The sequence below is a fragment of the Lepidochelys olivacea genome, assembly GCF_965140295.1.
Source record: "Lepidochelys olivacea isolate rLepOli2 genome assembly, chromosome: 3".
NCBI classification, from domain to species: Eukaryota; Metazoa; Chordata; order Testudines; family Cheloniidae; genus Lepidochelys; species Lepidochelys olivacea.
The window spans coordinates 175,436,119-175,459,214 of record NC_140413.1 but is presented as its reverse complement, the minus strand read 5'-3'; the positions used below and the strand labels follow the sequence as shown (position 1 = coordinate 175,459,214).

The window sequence follows — 23,096 nt, the reverse complement described above, 5'->3', positions numbered from 1 at the left end:
AAAGGAGTAATAGTATTTTTAACATCTCATACACGTGATCTTTTTTACTTAAGGGAACTAAAAAAAATAAGCAAAAAGAAACCCAAGGTTCCTGCATCCACCACTGAAGAATAATAGCGCTTTACTGAAGAGTTAGAGGAAACTCTACAAATATTAGTTTTTGTATTTATATCAACACACTCTCCTTTTCCCAGAAAGTTTAACTTTATAGCCCCTGAACGTTAATGTTGTTTGATAAATGAGCGTTTGAACCCTGGTTTAATGGAGGTGCACAGCATATTTGTGCCAGATGGTCACTAGTGCCACTGTATGCTTTTGTGCAGCTATTTGATCAGAAAATCACTGTTCTCTTTACAATGGACAGAAAAAGAGATGTTTCAGAATTTCTTACGGGCTAATTTCTTTCATGTAAGCCTCTGTATCAACCTGCTACTGCAGGCATTTCTGGGTTTAGATATTCCCACCTAACCCCTACTCTGCTGGGTGGTGTTCATTGCGTCTCTCCATACCCTTGAAAATGTCTTAGTTTTCTCCTTTTGGGGCGCTGTGTTACCTTTTTCATCCTGCTGGCCAGAGAGATCTAAATAGGAGGCCATTTTGAGTCATTTACCACCGCTCCCGAATCAGCTAGATAGTGGTGATGTTTGAGTTCCAAGAGAAGACTGCAGTGTGTCCAGCCCTTGTGCAAATCAGAAATAAAATAGGATTAAAAAAAACAGTTAAATGTCTTAAATATTAAGAAGCAAAGCATAACTTCTGATTTATGTTTGTGCTCTGAAGTAAAGACCATCAATAATTTCTCAGTCGTTTACATCTCTGTTCTTTGGTTTAATATATGGTTGCACGAGCAGCTTGTCTATATCCTTTAAAATTCTAAAAATATTCATAAAGGTGTAAATAGTATATGACTGACACTTAATTAGCTGCAGTGTAGTTGTATTTAGAATGCCAAAGGCAATAATTTTAAACATTTCCTATATCTGTTCCCCCCCCCCTTTTTTTTAACAAGTCAGTCTCTTTATACAGTTATAATACACAAATAATACTGAAATGACAATCTTACAGTGTGCTAATATTTTAAGTCAGGTGTATTATTTCATTTTAGATCTGTCTTTTTGAAATAAAATTGGAAGTTGTTTGAAACTTTTCTTAAAAACCATTCAGATTAAATGAATAAAAATATCTTCTCAGAGCTATAATTTGTGTAGACTAAATTTTAATATGCATTTTTAGGAACAATTGGAAAACATAAATTTTTGATGTTTCAACATATATGTAGTGTCTTAATTTTAATTTTTAAATTTATCCATCACCTTTGGTTGGGGGTGTTTTCACAATGCTTAAATCAGTGCAAGACTAACTGGAGTCAACACCAAAATGTGTTGTTAAAAGATAAGTATAAATCACTATTATCCCTCAGACATAAGTATGGGCAGAATAGATTGTCTTTACAGTTGTACACTAAAGATCAAGCAACTGGATGAAGTCCTGGCATAATTAAAATCAATGGCAGAACTCCAAATTGACTTATATGGAGCCAAGATTTGACCCACTGTTAGGGTGACCGGACGGCAAGTGTGAAACATTGGGACAGGTGTGGGGGGGTAATAGGTGCCTATATAAGACAAAGCCCTGAATATCGGGACTGTCCCAATAAAATCAGGACATCTGGCTCTGTCAAACCAAAAGGGAAAGTAAATTTCATTGTCAAAGGCCCTCCACTTAAAACACTGCATGCGAGTGTATAGGGATAAGGCTAAACTCTCTTGTAGCTATGACCCAAACAATAAAAATATTGCATAGTAACCTTCTCTTTGAGTTTCTTGTTTAGTGATCGTATATGAAATCTTCAATATTTTGACAAACAGGGAAATAATTTGGATAAAAACAACATTAAACTGGGCTTAAGGCATCTAAGTATCTTAAGGTAAAAACATTAAAAGGATGTTCTAATTAGGATTGCAAGCCCAGGGATTTCTGAGTGAAGGCTAAAAGTAAAAGAAATCCAAACATAGTAAGGTATGCAAACTTAATTCTACCCATTTAATTTATATCTACAAATATTATTATGCACTATTCATAATGGCTTCACTGCAGAGCAGAGTTAAGGCTGTCTGGGTACCTTAACAATGCATTTCCATACCTTAACATATTTGGGCTACTAACAGATGGGCTACTAATCTGAAGCATTTCTCATGTCCTTTAAAACTCTTCCAGTCTATTTTTTCCCCCTCTGCCTTAATAGTCCATTTGTCCTTTTAGTTCATAAAACTTACTGCTTGGCTGCCAAATTCAACCTCATTACAAATTGAGCTATAATTGAGAAAGATGTATGAATATTGTTGTCATTTGCCCCCATCAAAGCTTTCAGTCTCTTCAGTGAAAGTGTCAGCACAAGGATGATGCCCCATAATAATAATGAAATGGCATTTTAAATTTTTTTCCTATGGATATTCTAAGGTGACCCACAAACCCTCTCCCTGTTGAAATGACATCCCATGTAAAGCTTTACGACTGAGTAATGATTTCTGTCACTCTGTGAGTTTGTACTACTATTGCCAGGAATCATTTAAGTTTTTGGAACTTGTTTCCAGCAAGGCACAACTTCTTTTTCACTCAGTCCAATCTGATGTCCAAGAACATGATAACTTTACAACCCTCTGTCTTTCCTTAAACTGAACAGGCTCCAAAATCAGTAATAAGATGTCAGTAGTTCTTGCTTTGCCCCAAATATTTGGCAATCCCACAAACAAGAATTATCCCCAATAAATGATGCATTGATATTTACCCTGACTGTTTTTATCAACAGCCATTGAAAAATGGATTGAATGTTTCAAGAAACTGAACATTCCGTAAGTACATATTTATCATAGAAATGTAGGGCTGGAAAGGATCTCAAGAAGTCATCAACACCAGCCTCCTGCATTATGGCAGGACCAAGTAAACCTAGACCATCCCACAGGTGTTTGTCTAACCTGTTTTTAGAAACTTCCAATGATGGGAAGCCTATTCCAGAGTTTAACAACCTTTACCTAGTTTTAACTACCTAGTTTTTCCTAATATCCAACCTAAATCTCCCTTGCTGCAGATTAAGTCCATTACTTCTTGTTGTACCTTCAATGGATATGGAGAACAATTTATCACAGTCCTCTTTATAACAGCCCTTAAAATATTTGAAGACTGTTATCAAGCTCCCCCTCAGTCCACTTTTCTCAGGACTAAACATGCCAATTTTTGTAACCTTTCCTTATAGGTCAGGTTATCTAAACCTTTTATCATTTTGTTGCTCTCCTCTGGACTATCCAATTTGTCCAAATCTTTTGCAAAGTTTGGTGCCCAGAGTGGGGGACAGTATTCCAGCTGAGGCCTCATCAGTGCTGACAAACTGCCACAAGCTCTTTAGATTTCAAGTGCTGGAGTGGAAAAGACAATGAAGCAACTAAATAAAACTGCAGTTGGAGCCTTTAAGTGGAAGTCTGTGGATAACACAAGTCCACATTTTGATGTCTGTTCCCACAGTAAAAAGCTGTCTAGTTGTAAAAATGTAACACAAAAAAATCTAATTTTAACAGTAGATTTTTTACAGGTTTCCATAAACATAAAACTAAACATCAGTGAGTTCAGGTGCCAGAATTTTACAGTTACATAACAGATTAGGACCATCAATTGAGAAAAGGGTTAGTATTTTTCATATCCGGTATGCTGTGTGCCTTTTTCATCTTGCACGCTCATCCACCAGATGATTTACTAATGGGGTAAATATGTAGAATCCAATTGGTTTGCAGTTTTGAGGAAATGTGTCTGCCATTTATGACTGAGCAAATTAGAATTATTTCAGTGCGTCAAATGGAAGTCTAAGATTAGCCTTCAAAGAAAGATTGTCTTCACTGTAATTCCCCTCATGAGGGGTGAGAAGGAGAAAACGGATGGATCCTGTAAGCAAAAGTATATGGGATTAAGACTTTTACTGCCATACCAGGTTGCTGTTTTTAATGACTTCCAAAAAAAATCTTCCATTATCCCTTTTTAGGTAAAATTGAGATTATTATGACACTTTTTTTTTCTTCAATTTAAACCTATTTTTTCCTGAGACTTCTATAAGAACATTGTAAATTCAATCGCATCATGTCTGACTTCATGTTATCACATGGACAACTGTGTCAAAATGGAAAATATGTTAATTCTCATGTCTTCAGTTGGAGCGTGAGCGGAGGGGCGGGAGATTCTTTGTATCAATATCTGTAGAGTAAAAAGGTGAGGGACTGCACTTAGGAGCTGTAAATGATGATTTTTTTTAAAAAAAATAAGATCCTACAATAAATAGTTCTCTGTGTGTCTTAGGAAGGAGATGAAATTTCCTGTGTGAAGTCTGAGGCAAGGTGTTATAATTTTTTACTTCTTGGCCTCTTTCTATTGTTTTGAGATAACTGAGAACAGAAGTCAAAATGCCTTGCACTTTAAGTGTTTGCAGCTATACTTCATAAATTTCACATTTAGTCCTAAATATTTACACAGATAACGTCACTTACTTATTATATTCATCACTTCTTTAGAAAAATTTGTTTAGCAATGAAGAGTCGTTTAGTATCCATCTATAACCCCTGTCATTTTGATCATGATCTCCATCCACCACCCTGAAGTATCAGGCTCTGTGATAGAACACCTAGACTGAAACAAGGCTAACGCTAATGTATTGCTTTTTGGATCCAAAAAACGTGTGGTTTTGCCCTACATCTCTTGTACACAACTTACTACCTCAAAGTCTGTCTAAATTAAGAACCTTCTTGACTAAAATAATTATGGAAACATTGTTCCCATTTGTTCATATCTATAAGGTAGTCTGATTTTCACTGCTAGCAGAGTTGAGTAGGCATGAGGGTTTGGGAACAGCTGTAGGAGACATTTATATGCTCTAGCAGCCAGATCTTTAATTGCACAGTGCTATTAAATAGTGACTCTTTCTCTCCCACTCCCCTCCTCCTCCTCCCCCCCCACCCCCACGACTGCAAACATTAAATCCAGAAGCCCAAGTGGATAGCCTGGTTCCAACTTAATTGCACTTGTTGTCTGCAAATAATTCATGAAAGAGGAAAATGCAACATACAGTTTATCACTGAACTGGTTATCTGAGCACTTGCTTTGGAATAAGGGTGAAATAGGTTCTGTAAAAGACAGACTTTTTTCTCTCCATTCTTGTCAGGTAGGCAATTGTTTGTTTTTGGGCTTGGGAGTATGTGAGGGTTATTCCATAAAGAAGATATTTAAGGTAAGCGTTAACTTATTTTCTATATTGTTCTGTGGGACTTATCAGATCAAAATTATAGCTATGTTTCTTGTGAACTTAGTACATAAAACATTTGAGGAAGTGCTTTGGCTTCTAGACTCCAGAGGCTGCAGCCATTTAAATGGAATACATAGAATCTGAGTGTCTTTGTACCACAGGTAATTTTCTTTCTGCCACTGAAGCTTCAGGAGAAATAGTGCTTTTAATGTTCCTCAAAGGCGTTAAGAGCGGTGGAGAAGCCTCTGCCCTGTTCTGCAGCTGAAGACTGAGTCTGTCTAGCCTATTTATGTTAGGAACTGGAGGAACAAAATTGTTAGCTAGAGACTGATTTTTAAGAACAAAACAGACACTGAGCCACAGTCATCGAATGAATACCTGAAAGATACTTCATGGTGCTACACAGTCAAAAGTTGTATACAGAGAGAAAAGACTGAAGATCCCATTGAGTAACTGGGTACGCTGTTTCAGCTTACATGGAACAAAAGAACTTGAGCCGACTGATCTGGATAGGGAAGCTCTATCCACTCAGTAATAAATGAAAAACCTTGATCTGTATATATTTGTAATCCCGCTGAAACCTCACAACTCTGTTTACAACCTTGTCTTTACTAAAATGGTCTGTAGGCCCAAGACGACCCAACAAGCACAGAGAATCAATACAGCATTTGCTCTTTGTTAATGAAAAGGAGGCACAAATTATAGTGTTAATTATATGACACACTATTCCATGATTTAAAAAGTCACATGCACATTTTTTGAAACTGGTAACAATGGCTCAATATTAAGCTCTTTTAATCTCTAATGCTAATTGTTATCCACGTTCTAACCTATCATCTACAATGTTTTTATTTTCAGATTGCCTTGCTTAGCACATTTTTGAATGAATAATTAAAACAAGAAAAGAAAATGAAACAGAAATGGGGAGAGCCCTATACTAAATAGATTACTTAAAGTAAATTTCTTATGTGCCATTTGGGTTATTAATGCTTAAAATATTAATACCCCAAATGGCACATAAGGAATTTATTTTAAGTGATCTATTTAGCATAGGCCTCTCCCCATTTCTGTTTCATTTTCTTAAGCATTTCAAATAAGTATTAAAACATTAAAATGCATGATTTGGCTTAAACCACCCAACACATGCACAGCCATTTTAAAACATGTAAAATGTAAAGCATTATCGAATGACCATTTTAAATTCACTGAAATTGCAAGAATTGCAAGTATGGTATTTAAACTTCCTGAGAAGTTTTCTGTGTTTGAAAACTAGCAAGCTGGAACTTGACTGATGAGTGTCAGCAGTTTTCTTTCAATTCTGATCTGTGTCTGTTATGACACGATATTGTCTATAATAGTAAAAATGAAGAAAGCTTAGGTGGTCTTTCCTTAGAGATGTAACGAATCCTGATCTTTTGAAAGCGTTATATTTGTGTCTATCTGAATAAGAAGGGTGCATTAAGAAGAGTCTCTTACCTAGCCGAGAAATGTGCCCAAAGATAGAGGATGTTAGTGTTACACTCTGTGATATGCAATTTGAACATACTGTTGTTAAAACACCTAAGTACAGTTTTTAAGCTGTACACTAAATGCTTTTGGTCAAATAGTGATTACTACGATTACTATTCTATGATATAAGTTGAATTTTTTTTTTAACAAGTTATGTTTTTGTGGTAGTGGGGACCCCAGGCGCCCAAGTGTCAACAATGCCACTTCTTTTGTTTAGGGCTGCTATTTCCTATCAGTGTTCCCAGATCACCACCCCTTAAAAGCAAAACAAAATGCCAACAAAATGCACACACAGCTGATTTCTGGCATTTTCCCTCTACCTGGGGAAGGAAAAAAAATGCTCAAGCTCATGTGAAGCCACCATTATTGCTGTTTCGTTGGCTGACTGTAAGAGGGTGCTGAAGATCTGTGTTGTCATCAGTAAATTCTCTACATGCTGGACCTTTGCACAGTTATGAATTTCTCCCCAATGAAGATTTGTAACAAATTAAAAAATATGCTGTATTTTATATTACGTATAAAACAATGCAAAAATTATGAAACCCACAGTAAATCAGATGATCCCCATTTCTCAGCTCCACTCATTCTCCTCAGGTCCCATTTCTGTTCAGCTGTAATTTTCTTTAATGTAAATATGTATTTTACCCATCAGAAACAAATCTTCCATTTTTTGCCATATCTAGTAAGGACTGATTTCACGTGGCAAGAATAATATAGTCTGTAGACAAAGTGATAAAATAATCTTATCTATGTGCCAATCCTTGAAGTGGTACAGACACCCTTTATTTTCCCATTTAACTTTCTCTTTTATGAAATTATATGTAGTGATTAAATATATTTCATGTTCTGTTGTCATTTTTGTTTAAGAACAGAAATCTAGGCCGATATATGGATCTTGATTAAGGATGACATGTAACCCATTTCCTGCAAAATGAAAACCAAAACTCAAATCTTTATTCAAGTTTGGATAAGTCCTTTCCCCCATTCAGTTCCACTCTCTGCTAGGAGGGCAGCCTCTTCCCCACAGCTTTTAAAATGGGTAATTAACAGTTCTAATGGTCACTGAAAATTTGTCATTGCAGTAGCTACATGTACTTTTAACAGACATTCCCAGAGCTCATGGTACGTCCCACTATACATGTGGGAAGAAAAAACATTTTTTGTAGGTTTGGATAAGCACCAAAGTTGAACTTCTGAACCCTTCCGGGTGTGCCCATCATTAGCCTAGCATAGATGCTTGACATTGGTCACTAAAATATAAGAATCATCAGTAATAAAGATACACTGGGCTATAACTGTGTAATGCCAGATGACCAACTCCTATTTTCTAGATGTAACTCTAAATTTTGTGGCTTTCCTTGTACTGTATTTGTTTTCACTTCCATAGCAAAGCTTTTATTTTTGCCTGCTACTATTATTACTGTTTTAATTCTCCTCAGTTATCTAATGTATTTGCTCAAAAATGCAAAACACCTGCTAGCGCCTAATATAATGTGGTCCTGATCTGATTCCAGCTTCTATGTGCTACTAAAATACAGATTCCAAATAATAATTTGGAACATCAAGTAATAAGGAAACATTTCTATATTTAATAATTATTGTATTAAATATATGCAGTAAACAAACATTTACTAAAACACCGAGGTTAGACATACTATACTAATCACCTGACTAGATTCACCACACATCAAGTCTCCTAAAAATCTTCAGTAATGTTAGTTGTTAGCTAAAAATTGTGAGTGAAATCTTGGCCCCATAGATGTCAATGGGAGTTTTGCCATTGATTACAATTAAACCAAGTTTTGATTCTCCATTGCCCATCACATCGACCAATCATTTACACCTATTTAAAGAAAGTGTAAACTGGGTATAAGCTCTACTAAATCAAAATTTTCTGCTCCTCTCTAAATCAGTGATAGCATTCTGTACTCATTTTATATGGGAGGGGGAGCGGGAGGGTTAAATAACACAAGCTACAAGACAATGAAGTATCAGGACTGTGAGCTGTAGCTCACGAAAGCTTATGCTCAAATAAATTGGTTAGTCTCTAAGGTGCCACAAGTCCTCCTTTTCTTTATTCACAGATAGTTTAATAAAAACAGAAGCTACAAAGGCAGCATAACTACATTCTGAGTTGTGTCTTCAGAATTTAAAATGTATAGCATAAATCTGTTTTTAAAATGATAGTTTCTAGTTTTTTCTTATTTTCATGTTTATATATCTCATTTTCCAACTAGATAATTTTCTGAACTTCATGGGGGAGGAAAAAATTTATCTATACGATATGTCTCAAGTTTGTGTAAAGTTAATTTTTTTATAGCTAAATTATGAATCCCTGAAAATAGGGGTTTACAGTGGAAACAGACATTTATTCTAGAATGACTGATGCGCTAATATGTGTCGGTATGAATATTATGTTTATACATATAGTATTTAAATATTTTCATTAAGCTAAAATAAATCAGGAATTATGCATTTATGATAATTTAGGTATCTGCATCTTTTTTCTCTGCCTCTTTGTTCACCTGTATCCACTAGAGGACACCTTAAACACACATTGTACACAAAGTAAGAGCAGAATGAGTGTCTTGTTATACAAGGGAAATATGTGTTTTTCTATTTTGGAATGTGTAAAGAATTTAAACATATGTTTTTATTTGAATCTCTGCAGGAAACTGTTTGAAAGACAGAATCGGTGTCTACTATTAGTATGAATGAGTTGAGGTAGAACATCACTGAGCTGCCTTCTCTTTAGCAATCCATTACTGGATATGAATTTTCATTTAGTAATTTCCCATGTCTTCAGTAGAAATAAGGGATATGTTGTGATGCCACAGATCACAAGTTTATATTCAGCACTTATCAGGGAATGGCTGTGATGTCATAGCTTTTTTTTCCTGTCTAACTAATGAGATCCTTTTTGTTAAAAATGTTAAAAAAAAGAGTGCTCAGCTATCAAGCAATAAGCAGGCACTGTGTTCTCCTCTATGCAGTTCTGCCAATGCATATTGATTCTCATTTCCTACAGCACTCTTGCTATCTGGATTCTGCACCTACATGGATCAGATACTGCCCGTTGTGATATATTGTTCCCAACTGTCTGCTGGTTTTGAGAAGTAGTGAGACTTGAGTTAAAACATCATATTCATCTTCACTGGTGATCTAAACTACATAATCTACACAGCTTTTATTTCAGTGCACAGCAAATCTTAAAAAGAAAAGGTATACATTTCCTTTTCCAGTGCTGAAGTTTCTTTTACAGATTAATTATTTATGCTTTTGGTTAAATATAACTTACTCACATGTACAATGAATGGTGCTGAAATTAGTTCCAGTTATCAAAGTTGTAAATGACACAATGAGTTCTTATGTGCTGTGTTTGGAGAATCTGAGAAACAGTGGTACTGAGCACACTATTCTGTTTTTTCTAATGTTTCCTGGTTTTCTGTTAGCTTTCAGTCTTTCATGGGTCATTCAACACACTACCTTGGATAACTTTTTTGAGTTGCCATGTGCCAATCAAAATGAAGTGGATGCTTTCTAGCAAGCAGAGAAAAGAAGCTCTCTTTATTTTGAATTGGCTGCATTTTCTGTGGAAAACATTCTTGCATTTCTTTTAATTCCTAACCCTGTTTTGGCCTTTAGCTATAGGAGGTGAAGGGGGAGTGAGGGGGATGAGTGGCTGATAAAACAAAGGGGGGACCCAAATGAAACCAATACAGTGAGCTATGAACCGTAAGTAGAAACTATGTTTAAGTATGGGCAATATGAACATTTTTGTGCTAAAGAAGAAACTCATCTAAAATCTGCCCTCTCCAATGGCTTCTGAAGCTGTATTCACATTACATAACATTAATTTTTCTTCTGATTTAATCAAATAACCACTATCGTGATTAACAGCTGGTTTGGAGGAAAACATCAGGACTGTGATTGTTTGGCATATGAGCTTTGTAATGGAAGTATTGATGTATAATTGCGTTTAATATTGACATGACTAGAGCAGTATTTTGATAGTCTATGGTACAATAAATTACAAAATATTTTTGAATAGTGACCTAGAGAAAACCAGTTAGCATGAGTAGCTGCCTGTATTTAGAAATCTCATTAGTGTAGGACCTAACAAATATGCAGCAACAGTACAAAACTGACACTTTTTGTAAAGTTTCCTTAAGTTGTTGTGTGTAGCATTTTCTTTTTCATTAGGAATGATAATTTTGTTATATTACATTGCCTAATTTATTAGAGATGGATGAGGGAAATTCTACCCCATCTTTAGTGGAGCTGTGAGGATCTCATATTTTCCTCTTGCTTTTCCAAACATGCACTAAACTTCCCACCCCTGCCAAGGGCTCATCATGCTTATGACGGGTCTAGGTGGAACTCTTCCCTTGAAAACACACAACTGCTGCTCCTTAATCTTCCACAGTGGGTCATATTCTGAGACTAAATTGAGCAGTAAAGTATCACTAGGCTCATCTGGCCTTTGTGATCTTCCACCTACATTCCTCCAAAGCAATTTTTTATCCCGTCCTTTCTCAGAACATAATCTTCCTTGTTGGCTGTAGTGACTCAGTGTGGGGGCCCTCCCACTCCGGGTCCTCAGGAGGCCACCCCGCCTCACTATGTCACTGATATGTTGGCTGCCATGGGGAACGAAGCGGTCTCCATTTGCAGCTGGGGCTCAGGCCTGTGCTCAGGCTGGGCAGGAAACAAACAGTCAATTGGCCCCAGGCCTTGGATCAAGGCAGGGCAAGAAAGAGTCTGAGGCTTGGGCTTCCGGCCCTAGCAGTGACAAAGCAGTTTGTCACTGGGTCAGCGGGGGATCCACACCGCAACATGTTGACTCACCCACTGTCAGTGTTGCGGCCACACAGGGGTCTGCTACCCCGGGCTACTTCCACACTCCCCTTCTTGGTATACGTGTTGCTGTGAGGAGGGGTCCAGGTTGATGGTGGCTTCCGGGACTGCAAGCAAGTCTTTGGGGGTCTGGTCCGTCGGTGGTCCGGGCCAGTCGTCTTCTCCCCCCGGGGTCAGGTCCGATGGCGCTCCGGGCCAGCTGTTTGCTTCCTCCAGGTCTGAGTCAGCTGGTGGTCCAGGCCAGTCCTCTGCTCCCTAGGCACCCTCTGACGCTTCCCAGATCGGGAGGCCACAGAGGGTGTCTGGTCTCTCCGGTGGCTGCCTCCCTACTGAGCTTTCTGGGCTGCCTTTTATACTTCCTGCCCCTCCCACCCACTTCCTGAGGGAGGGGCAACTAGGCCCTGGTTCTGCCCACCAGGGCTTAGACTGGGGGCCCTCCCACTCTGGGTCCTTGGGAGATGACCCCGCCTCACTACACCCTCCTTCAGCAAAGTTCTGGAGGGCAATTCCCTGACCGGACTTTCTGTTTTGGAGCCAATCAGATCCCAAGGTTCCTGGTTTAATCTCCCTCTGATGTTACAAGGCATTCCCTGCCAGGGTTAATTGCATGCCATGTTAATGACACAAAGAAAGAGTACTATTGGAAATGAAATCCCAGCCTCCTACCTGGCAGTCAGAATCATCGTCATGGAAGACACACATCTCTCTCTTGATTCTCCTCCCATAGAAGTCAATGGGAATTCTGCTGTTGATTTAAATCAAAATCAGATTGTGCCCCTGATGTGGCCTCATAGTATGCATTGGAGAATATTGATATTTGTTCTATATTTGCTTTGAGATATATTGTAGTTACTGCTAGTTTAATTGCATCAAGGCAGAGGTCGTAGCTTTGGATATCAGATTTATAAATAATGGGATTTAAATCGTGTAACAAGTCAGCAGTGCTATTGCTCCTGTTGGGACATACTTATTATGAGTAAGATGAATTCAACACACACAGAGATAACTGCTAAGTATCTGCAGGGTCAAATGTTGTTTCTTTAAATAAAGACTGGTGCATTTTAGTTTTGTTTGGTCAAATTTTTTGATTGAAGAAAACAGAAATCCATTTCTCCTTCTGGGGCAGTGGCTCTCAACTTTCCAGACTACTGTACCCCTTTTAGGAGTCTGATTTGTCTTGCATACCCCAAGTTTCACCTTACTTAAAAACTACTTGCTTACAATATCGGACATAAAAATACAAAAGTGTCACAGAACACTGCTACTGAAACATTGCTTACTTTTTCATTTTTACCATACAATTATAATATCAGCGGAAATATAAATATTGTAGTTACATTTCAGTGTACCGTATATAGAGCAGTATAAACAAGTTATTGTATGAAATTTTAGTTCGTACTGACTTTGCTAGTGCATTTTGTGTGGCCTGTTGTAAAACTAGACAAATATCTAGATGAGTTGATATACCCACTGAGAGACCTCTGCATACCCCCTCGGTTACATGTACCCCTGGGTTTAGATCCACTGCTCTGGTGTATTTCAGTAATATGTTGCTATTAAAAATAAACAGAATCTTGATTTTAAAAGACAAGAAATGAGTCAGAGTTAAATACATAGCATAACAAAATATCTCCATTTAGAAAAACCACAAAAAAATCTTCAAAAGAAAGACTTGAAGTTAGGCTCTTTTATCAAACATCAGAGGGATAAGCTTGTGTTCTTAGAATCTAATTGAAAGGGATTTTCCAAAGGGACGCAAGAGATTAAAATATCCAACCTGAACTTTCAAGCACTTCTACCTGAGGTATAAAATGTATTTTTTTTAAACAAAATCTGCACATGAAAGGGAGCTAGTTGTTAAAGTATTGTGTATTCCATTAGTCCTGCCATACTTAAGACTTGATATTTTGATTATAAACCTTACTTTTCTTGGTTTCATATCTCACACATTTGAATTGCAGCCGGTTGCATACCGGTCATCAGAGTAGTTTAGAATCTGCCCCCCCCCCTTTTTTTTTTTTTAATACCGAAGCTGATTTTTCAGAAATTAAGGTGTATTTAATTTTAGACAGTGCAATGAAAAAGTTTTAATTTTATTTTAGGATGTGCTGCCTCCCCCAATTTTCAGAGGAAAAAACAACACATACTTAAAATAAATGCTATTCAGAGTTATTCAGTAGTGCTAGGCTGTATCTTTTTTCTTAATTCAAAAAGTGCTATTTTTCATGAGGCAAATTGGCCAGTCTGACTTGGCAATATTAAATTTCATAAACACATATTTGAATGACAGGTAGCAAGGTAACAATGTTTTACGAGGTGCTAGGAATGTTTCATTACATACCTGAAGAAAGAAACAAAGGATTTCCACTCACTTTTTAGCTTGCTGGAGCTTTACTTTAGAATCAAAGGATAACTGATGTTTAAGTTGTTCAGAAAACAAAACAGATTTCCTCTCTACACACAGCTCTACCTATTCAGGGTTAATGTTGATCTGGTTGTACCATTGCTATTCCAGGCCTGGGTCCAGAGCCCAAAAACCTCACTACACAATATTGAGAACCCTCGTCCAGCCCCTCTCTATGACCGTGTTAATCACCTCATTAGGTCATGTCTGCATTTAGTTTGTAAGCTCCTCAGGGTAGGGATAATTTCTTTTTAACTGTATTGTGAGGGGCCTAGCTAGACTCTGGGGCACTGTAAAATAATAGGAATGCCTGGGTAGGTCAATTGATTTCTACTAGTGTGCATATATGTAAAATGTCAGTGTTCATTTTTAAAATCTTTACTGCACATTTGTGTGTCACAGTACAGTTTTTAGACTCTGTTTGAACCTCTGTTCAACAGATCCATGATTGTCCTGAATTGTTCCCAAATAAAGGTTTTGCAATGGACTTGGATGAGGTTACCAAATTCGTTTTTAGTTGTGACCTATTTGCTGTTTGGTCTTAGGCTTAGAGCGGTAGTTCATTTCCTCACCCAGGCTCCAGTAGAGGAGGTTTTTTGGCACGTGATTGTGAACCTATTGTTTAATGCGTTTAGTCAAGTAAAGTTAGCAAACATGTTTGTCCAGATCCTCAGCTCGTGTAAATTGACTTCAGTGGAGTTGCAATAGTTTAAACAAGCTGAGGATCTGGCTAACTGGAATTTAAAACTGTGTAATTTGTCTTTAGGTTGCCATTGGGCTATATTTCAAGTCCAGATCTAATTTAAATAGTGAATAAATACAAAGGGAACCTTCTTATTCAACAGACTACACTGTGTATGTTCAGTCATACCTTTAACGCCACATTTTTGTGACTTTAGTCACAGAAATAAGGTTTTACTAGTCTCTATTCCTCTTAACCCTACGGAAACAATAGAGTTGAGAGAGTTCGAGCTAGATTCTCTCCTATCCTGTACCTCAGAATTGTTTACTAAATTCCAGTGGAAGTGTCATGTTTTGTCTTCACTTACTCATGTGTTAGCAATGCTATAGTAGAATCTGGATTGCAGAATCTTTATTGCTGTGATTTATTATTTAGACTGTGTTAATCCCAACAGTGTACTTGGGGGTTTCCAAACACAGAGAGAGACACAATCACTGTCCTATAGATCACACCATCTAAAAACAGAAGGACAGACAAAGGATGATAGGATGTAATACTAAAGCAAAATGATCAGTGGGTGATACACATCTTATTAATTAGTTCTTTGTTGTTTTGTGATTTAGAGGTTGGGTTTTTTTGCTTTTTATTTTTTTAAGTTAAACAAAGTACATTGCCCTCTCCTAATCATTGTGATGCAGGAAAACAAAACAAAAAAAGCCATGTTGACTTTCAGATCCTAAGATGAATTTTCAGGGTGGCTGTTTGAGTACAGAAATATTTTTAAACTTAGCAAATTTGACATGGAACTAATCAAGAGACAATAACTGGAACCCTGAAATCTGTAGTCCTTTTTCAGAGTAGAACCACACTTCAAAGTGAGACATAAGTGTAAACTAAATTTATGAGCTGTTGGTTATAAAACTCTAGATTGAAAGTGTAATTTTAGTACTAGAACTTCCTTTGATGTTAATTACAGTTTGTATGATTTTTATTTTTACCATATCGGTTTCAACTTGTCATCAGATAATCAAATTTTATACATCAGTACTTCCTGGTTCACTGACTGTATCCTAGAATATAAATACCAGACATCGCATTGCAACTCATGGTATTTGTGATAACACAGAGTAATATATTATGAGATACCTTCTGTTTAAAAAGTAGTCCTGCAACAAAATCAGCAGGTAACACTTTCTAGCACTGTTCCGAGAAGCATGCTGGCCTTGTGTTTAAGGAATTGGGCTGGGAACAGGAGATCTGGATTCCATTCCCCATTCTGTCACTGATTCCTTGAGTATCTTTACGTAGCATTTGAGAGGTGTGATTGCAGCACATGCAGGTTGTACCTGAACAATGATAGTGAAGCCACTCGAGTATGGAACCAGGATCCTGGACAGGCAGCACTGGTGCATGCAGCCGCCTGTGTTTCCAGTTTCACTGCTGTTGTCACTCGAGCAGGTATGTCTACATGTGCTGCAGTCACACCTCCCGAATGCAGGGTAGACATACCACCTGTGTGACCGTGGGGATCTCGCTTTATCTCTGTGAGTCTTGGTTTCCCATCTGTGAAACGGACAATAATCCTTTCTTCATTAAAGGGAGGTTAATTGGCTTGTGATGTACAAGAGGTCAGACTAGATGATCATAATGGTCCTTTCTGGCTTTAAATATATGACTCTAACTCTGAAAGCTGCAAGAGAAAATATAACTCTTTCCTAACCCTATCTAACCTATGCTGTAGTTGCTCAGTAACTTCATCAGGCCTTGTTATTGTGAGTTTAAAGAGACACTGTCAATTTAAAAATCCAAATTTTAATAATGGGTTTTCAAAATCCATTCAACTTGAACCCGAAGTGGTTTATTTAGGTGGTAAATGTTCCCAGGCTGGTATTTGAAATTGAACCAGAGAGCATGCTCAGACCCATTAAGCACGGCTGGGAGGAGCACTCCTGTAGTGCTAAGTCCCTCAGGCTGAGCTCCTAGTGCAGAGGCTCTACTGACCTTGCTGCCTCAGGGTTCTGTATTGCAGAAGAGAGGAAGTGGGTGCAGTCCCCGTTGACCTGGCTGAGGGTGGGCATGGAGCATTTGGAAGTGAAGAGCAGTGCCAGGTGCCTGGCTGCCCCCATTTTCAGAGTATGTGTATGTGAAGTTGGATACCGAGCATACACATCCTTCTCCCCTCACCCGCCTGACTGTGTAAAGGAGCACCCAGGTCGTAGCCTCAGCCCCTGTCACAGGAGATGAAGGCTGCCCTGCTGTTTGCGTACTCCACCCCCACCCCACAGGGCAACTTATCTTTCTGATTAAGATGCTTTGAGCATGAGGACCAATGTGTGGTGTTAAGGGAGGTCAGTGCATGGGGGGAAAGCACCAGGCATGGGTTGTAACATGGAAGGCCTTTGTGTAGTGTTGGGATGGGAAGGGCTCCCAGAGGGTGGTGGTAATGCCTGTGAGATATTGGCAGAGTTAGCATTGTGTATGAATCAGGTGAGGAGTGTTCATTTAGGAGGATGGACTGGGGAGTCAGGTGATGTATGGGTTTGCTGTCTGGGTGGGGAGGTAGTTGTCAAACAAAGTGTGGTGTGACTCAAATTTTGACAATAAACAGGTGAAGCATAGTTTGAAAACAGTGATACCACTCTCCATAAAATGAGATTAAAAATCTGATACATTTAATCATATGCACATAGATTGGAGGTGTTGCCCTCCTCACTTATGCTGTTCTTCTTCGAATGCTTGCTCATGTCAATTCCATTCTCAGTGTGTGCACGCCCACGTACGTGGTCATTGGAGATTTTTGCCTTAGCAGTATCTGTAGGGCCAGCTCTGGCGCCCCCTTGAGTGCCACAGTCCTGTGTCGGTATATCAGGTGCTGCCAGCCCTACACCCTCTCAGTTCCTTCTTACATCCCATGGTGGTTAGTCAGAGCGCCTTTCCTTGAATAGCAAGGGCTATTGGTATCATCTCTTCTGACTTCAAGCCTTAGGGCTTTGTAAATAGTTTATAGTAGTTACTGTTAAGTAGTTAAGTGTAGTTACGAGTTAGAAGTTAGAGTCCCAGGGGGGACTTTGCCCCAGGCAGGGTGTGCTCCTGTCTCCGGGGTTTAAGCCCTGCGCGGACTGTAACAGGCCTATTCCTGTTAGTGACCCCTCCCCCTCCCCCCCCACCGCAGCTGCCTCAAGTACTTGGGAGAATCACATGTGAAGGACAAGTGTCGTATTTGTAAAAATTTTCGACCCAGGACTCAGAAAGAGTGGGATATTTGTTTCCAGCTCGCCTCATGGAGGCTACCCTTCGTCCGGCTTCCGAGCCTTCCCACCAAGACTAGTCTAGTACAGCGGACCCTTGCTAGAGCGCGGATTCACATATAGCACGGTTGCGAAGATGGATCCCAAATTTAAATATTTAAATTGGGACCCATGGTAACGCGGCCCCTGCTATAACGCAGTACTGCTCATGGATCCCAAACCCCGCATTCTAGCGAGGGTCCAGTGTACCTCAGCCTCCGTGTGCAATGCACCCCTGGCAATGGTGCCCAGAAAGAAAATGAAGAAACGCAGCTCCCTGGCACTGGGCAAGGAAGGCCATGGGGCATCGGGCAAAGGACTCACTTTGGGCCACCCTGCCACTCCAGAGCCACGTGGACGTGCCTCCACGATCAGGGCCCTTAGCTGCTTAAAGGATCCACAACTGTCTCCCGGGAGCGGCAGGAGACCCAAACTTCTGGTGGCACCAATGCCTTCCCAAGCTCCCCTGGTGCCAAAAGAGCAGAGGTCTCTGCCCGCAACGCTGATCCTCCCACTCCAAACACCAGTCTCCGGTGGCTACGATCAGCAGGCAGACAGGTGTCAACGACCCTGCCATGGTCACCAGAAGAGGATTCCTCCAGCCTAGAAGGGCAGTTCAGTCCCTCGCCAAGACCCCACCGGTGCAAATGGGCAACTGAGGCCACATCAATGTCTATGGTGCCGGCTTTGCAGCATGGCCAGCGCAGTGGCCTTATCGGAGAGGGTGGGGCATGCCGGTGATGACGATGTCTCCTTCGCACCGCTCATCTGCCTATAATCAGCATGGACGCATGTCCCCTGGAATGGTGGTTGACACATGAAGGGATATAAAAATCTTTAGCGCATCTGGCACATAAATATCTTGCGATGCCGGTTACAACAGTGCCATGAGAACACCTGTTCTCATTTTGAGTGGACTTGCAGGCTCTAAATTTTACATTTTTTTAATGGAGGTTTTTTTGTACATAATTCTACATTTGTAAGTTCAATTTTCATGATAAAGAGATTGCACGACAGTACTTGTATGAGGTGAATTGAAAAATACTATTTCTTTTGTTTTTTACAGTGCGAATACTTGTATTAAAAATAAATATAAAGTGAGCAGTATACAGTTTGTATTCTGTGTTGTAATTGAAATCAATATATGTGAAAATATAGAAAACATCTAAAAATATTTAAATAAATGGTATTCTATTATTAACAGCGCGATTAATTGCGGTTAATTTTTTTAATCGCTTGACAGCCCAACTAATTTTTTAAAATTAGTCACTTTGTTAGAAACATAAATTGACATCTCTTCTATTGCATTCAAAATATGTCTCACAGTGTGGGTGAGAAGACTTTCCAATGCCGTTGGAGGAAGCAATGCCAGTCAGAGGCTGTGTCTCCAGAAGAGTTTGCTGCAGTTCACAACTGGCCACCTTCCACAAGCCTGATTTTCTCCGAGTTAGGGATGGCCTGTAACTAAGGCTGCAAGTTTGTCACTGATTCCGTGACTTCCGCAGCGGCTGGTGTGGCTGCCCCAGGGGCTGCCTGAGCAGGCAGTCCCCGGGCCAGCCACACTGGCCACTGCTGGGGCAGTCTCAAGCCACCACTCGCCCCTCCCCCCCAGCAGCAGTGGGAGTTTGGGTGTGGGAGGGGGCTCAGGGTTGGGGCACGGGAGTGGGTGAGGGGTCTGGGCAGCACTTGGGGAGCGCCCAAGAAGCAGCAACTTGTCCCTCCCTCAGCTCCTAGGCGGAGGCACCATCAGACAGCCAATGGGAGCTGTGGAGCCATTGCTCTGGGCAGAGGAAGTGTGCAAAGCTGTCTGTATGCGCCTCCGCCTAGGAGCTGAGGGAGGGACATGTCTACATTTCCGGGGAATAGCGTGGAGCCAGGTAGGGAGTCTGCCAGCCCTGTCAAAAAAAAAACCCTCCCCCACACCAGCAGCAGCAGGGGTTCTGGGCCATGCGCCGCCGCCACCCCCCACCCCCTTGCACCAGCGGAGGCCTTGAGCTGCTCCCCCCAGAGCACCTGCGCCGCCCCTCCCCCCAGGGCATCTGCAGCACCTCCGGGCCATCTCCCGCTGCAAGATTTAGTCAGGGGTATATAGAACAAGTGATGGACAAGTTGTGAATTTTTGTTTACTGCCCGTGATCTGTCCATGATTTTTTCTAAAAATACCCATGACTAAAATGTAGCCTTACCTATAACTAAGGTTTTAGTCATGCTGTCCGTAGAAGAGGGGCAGCCCTACAATTTGCTTATCTATATCCATCACATTCACACTCACTTTCTATGCATCCGTTCACTCCCATGTATGCTGTAGATACCCATTCTAAGTGGTTCATCTGTAGTATATTGAGGTATTAAAGAGGAGCTAGTGCGTGTCTTTTTCTTTTTATTGGTAGTTGTAGAGCTATTTAAGTAGGTGTTAAGCTGTACACAGTTAGCGGACAAAGCTGAGGCATGGTTACAAATAAAATTATTGGGCCTTCTGCAAGAGAAATATGTCCTGACACCTTTAAAGGGGTTTCTCATTTCTTTCTTCTCTCACTTTGCTCACCAACATATTTTAAAATATGGATCTCAGCCACAAGTCAAACATACAACCTTGGGTATAAAGGTAATGTGGTATGGGTGATGGTAAGCATTATCGAGGAACTAATAGTGGTTCCATAGTGAAGGTTGCAGTGGGATTTTGCCTTTGACAGCCCTTAATTCTTAAATTCTAATACGAAGCTGAAACACACCGACTTGTTTTTTAAAAAGTGATAAATGCAAAGCACACTTTGAGAGGCCTATGAATTTTTAGTCATTGGCAATTGTTCCTGGAAAAAGAAATCAAATAAAACACTTCACAGAATTTTTTAATGTTTGCTCTCACTCGCTAAATTTGTTCTCCATTTAACAAACAAGCTACAACAGGCACCAAAGTTCCCCTTTGAAGCCAGAAGACCATGAGTTCAAGTTTCACCTCTTCTATTGGTGGAGGTAATTCTGTGCACTTTACAATCCTTGCTATTGATCAAGGCTTCAGATTCCATCCCCCTGTGTTACCGATGATGTAACTGAGTACTGTGTCTGAAATGTCATGTAATACTTCTAGCAGAGCTGGAGATCGAAACCAGGACACTGTGGCCAAATCAAGTTTCATCCACACAGACATACAGCATCTCAGAAAGATTAGGCCAAATGTGGGTGGTTACATTCCCTGTTGTTTGGGGCTACTTCTGTATATGCAGCTCTACAAATTACTCCCGAGGGGATTCTTTGCCATTAACGTTCTGTGCAGAATTTCCTTTTTCCTGCAGAATTGGTGCTACAGAGCTGCTGGTCACCACTAGAAGCTACTGGACCCAGCAGATCCCAGCTCACAAATACAGGACACTGCCGATGGGGAGGGGGCACTGGAGGGTTCTGGACAGCCGCAGTTCCTGGCACGCCCTGAAGGAAGGAGTTGGCATGCAGGAAACTGTGTACAAGCCCAAGAACCACTATCCGACTGTTTCTCCCTCTGGATCCGTGGACTCTGTGAGGGAGGGTATGCAGATGTCTGGCTCAGGGAGCGCTCCATGGCTGGGCTCTGGAGGAGAGAGTGTGTAGGCGTCTGTCATATGAGTGTTCCTTTGATCTGCTTATATCATGTTAGTTTATTAATACATTTGTGGCGATCAGTGTACATTACAATATGATTAGCTCTAATAAGGAGGGCGACATTGGGACAGAGTTTGGTTATGATATTAACTATTATTTAATGAATGACAAATATGACTAGATGGAGCCTGATGCTGGTGGCATGTCATATTTAATTATAATAACTTTAAAAGAGCTGAATGGCTTGGAAGATAAAATATAGTACTGGACAAAATATCTGGGATCTTGGCTTGAATCCAAGATGATGTCCTAAATAAATGCATCACAAAACCACTACAGATCAACTCAGATTTATATGAGTGACTTATAAGAACCCTAGAGCAAAGGCAACATTGTGATTAAATTAGCTCGTACATTTAGAAAGGATTCTCCCTTCAGGTCAAACTTCTAAGCATTGGTGGGCTCATGGAGAAGTTCACATTGTTGTGGATTGAAGTAAAACTTCAGTATCTAGAGTTTCATAACTTTTTATCTTTAAAAAGTATGACTAATTAAAACAAAGAAAAAATATGCAAACAAATGAAAAGCTAGAGGAATTTTCAGTAGTGCTACTGTAGTGAAGGATCTGCTAATCTTCTGAATATAGCCATTTACAATTAGACGTATTTTATTGATGCAGGGTTGAAATTTAGCCTTTGTGTTTTCAGACCTAATGTAATATCTGGTTTACTCTTATAGGGTAATGAATAGTAAGCTGTTCTATAACAACATGAAGATTAGCTGTCAAAAAAGGAAAATTTGACAGGCACTTACTATATACTTACCGCACTGCAGTGTGCACAAATGTGGCATTCTTGTGTGCAGATATGTCCAATTATTATCCAGAGATATTAATTTGAAAATTTTGTCCTACCTGTCTTTTTAATAACAATTTTTAAATCAGATTTTAGAGTAAGGGGGTAACTGTCAGACTAACCAAAACTATATTTATAGGTATATATGATAAAATACAATGTTAATTCTATTTTTTAACTGTTTTGTGTGTGTGTTTCATTAAATTTTGATTTTAAATAAGACAGGAAAACAGTGCAGTAAAAAAATGGTTTAATATGACAGGGAATAGAATATACTGCATATTCTAGGAATTTGGCGCACAATAGAGTTCTTGCAAAGAGCTATTGAGGAACATTAATAAAAATCAATGGGCTAAGGTAACTCTACAATAGAAAAAGTGGTATTAAATTAGAGGTCCCTGTATTGTTGTTTCTTATGTTGACAGTATACTAGCAAATGTTTTATTAAATTGCCATTGTCTGCAGTTCTCATTTATCTCGTTTATGCATGTTCCAATATTTCAGTAACCCTATATCTGTATTTTTGTGTCTCAGCATGACGTCTCACAGACTTTGCTCAAAGCAACTTTGGACAGTGTGGTTGAGGAGTGTGTCAGCTTTGTAGGAGTAGATATTAACATCTGCTCAGAAATACTATTAAGGTGGG

General features: G+C 39.6%; 1 protein-coding gene across 2 annotated transcripts in view; it reads left to right on the top strand.

Moving 5' to 3' along the window:
* SRBD1 (S1 RNA binding domain 1) overlaps positions 1 to 23,096 on the top strand; it is a 226,741-nt gene that overhangs the window by 173,354 nt on the left and 30,291 nt on the right. For both annotated transcript variants that reach the window (XM_084622475.1, XM_084622474.1), the window contains one exon: positions 22,985 to 23,091. In XM_084622475.1, coding sequence (XP_084478601.1) covers positions 22,985 to 23,091 — 107 coding nt within the window. The remainder of the gene's footprint in view (positions 1 to 22,984; positions 23,092 to 23,096) is intronic.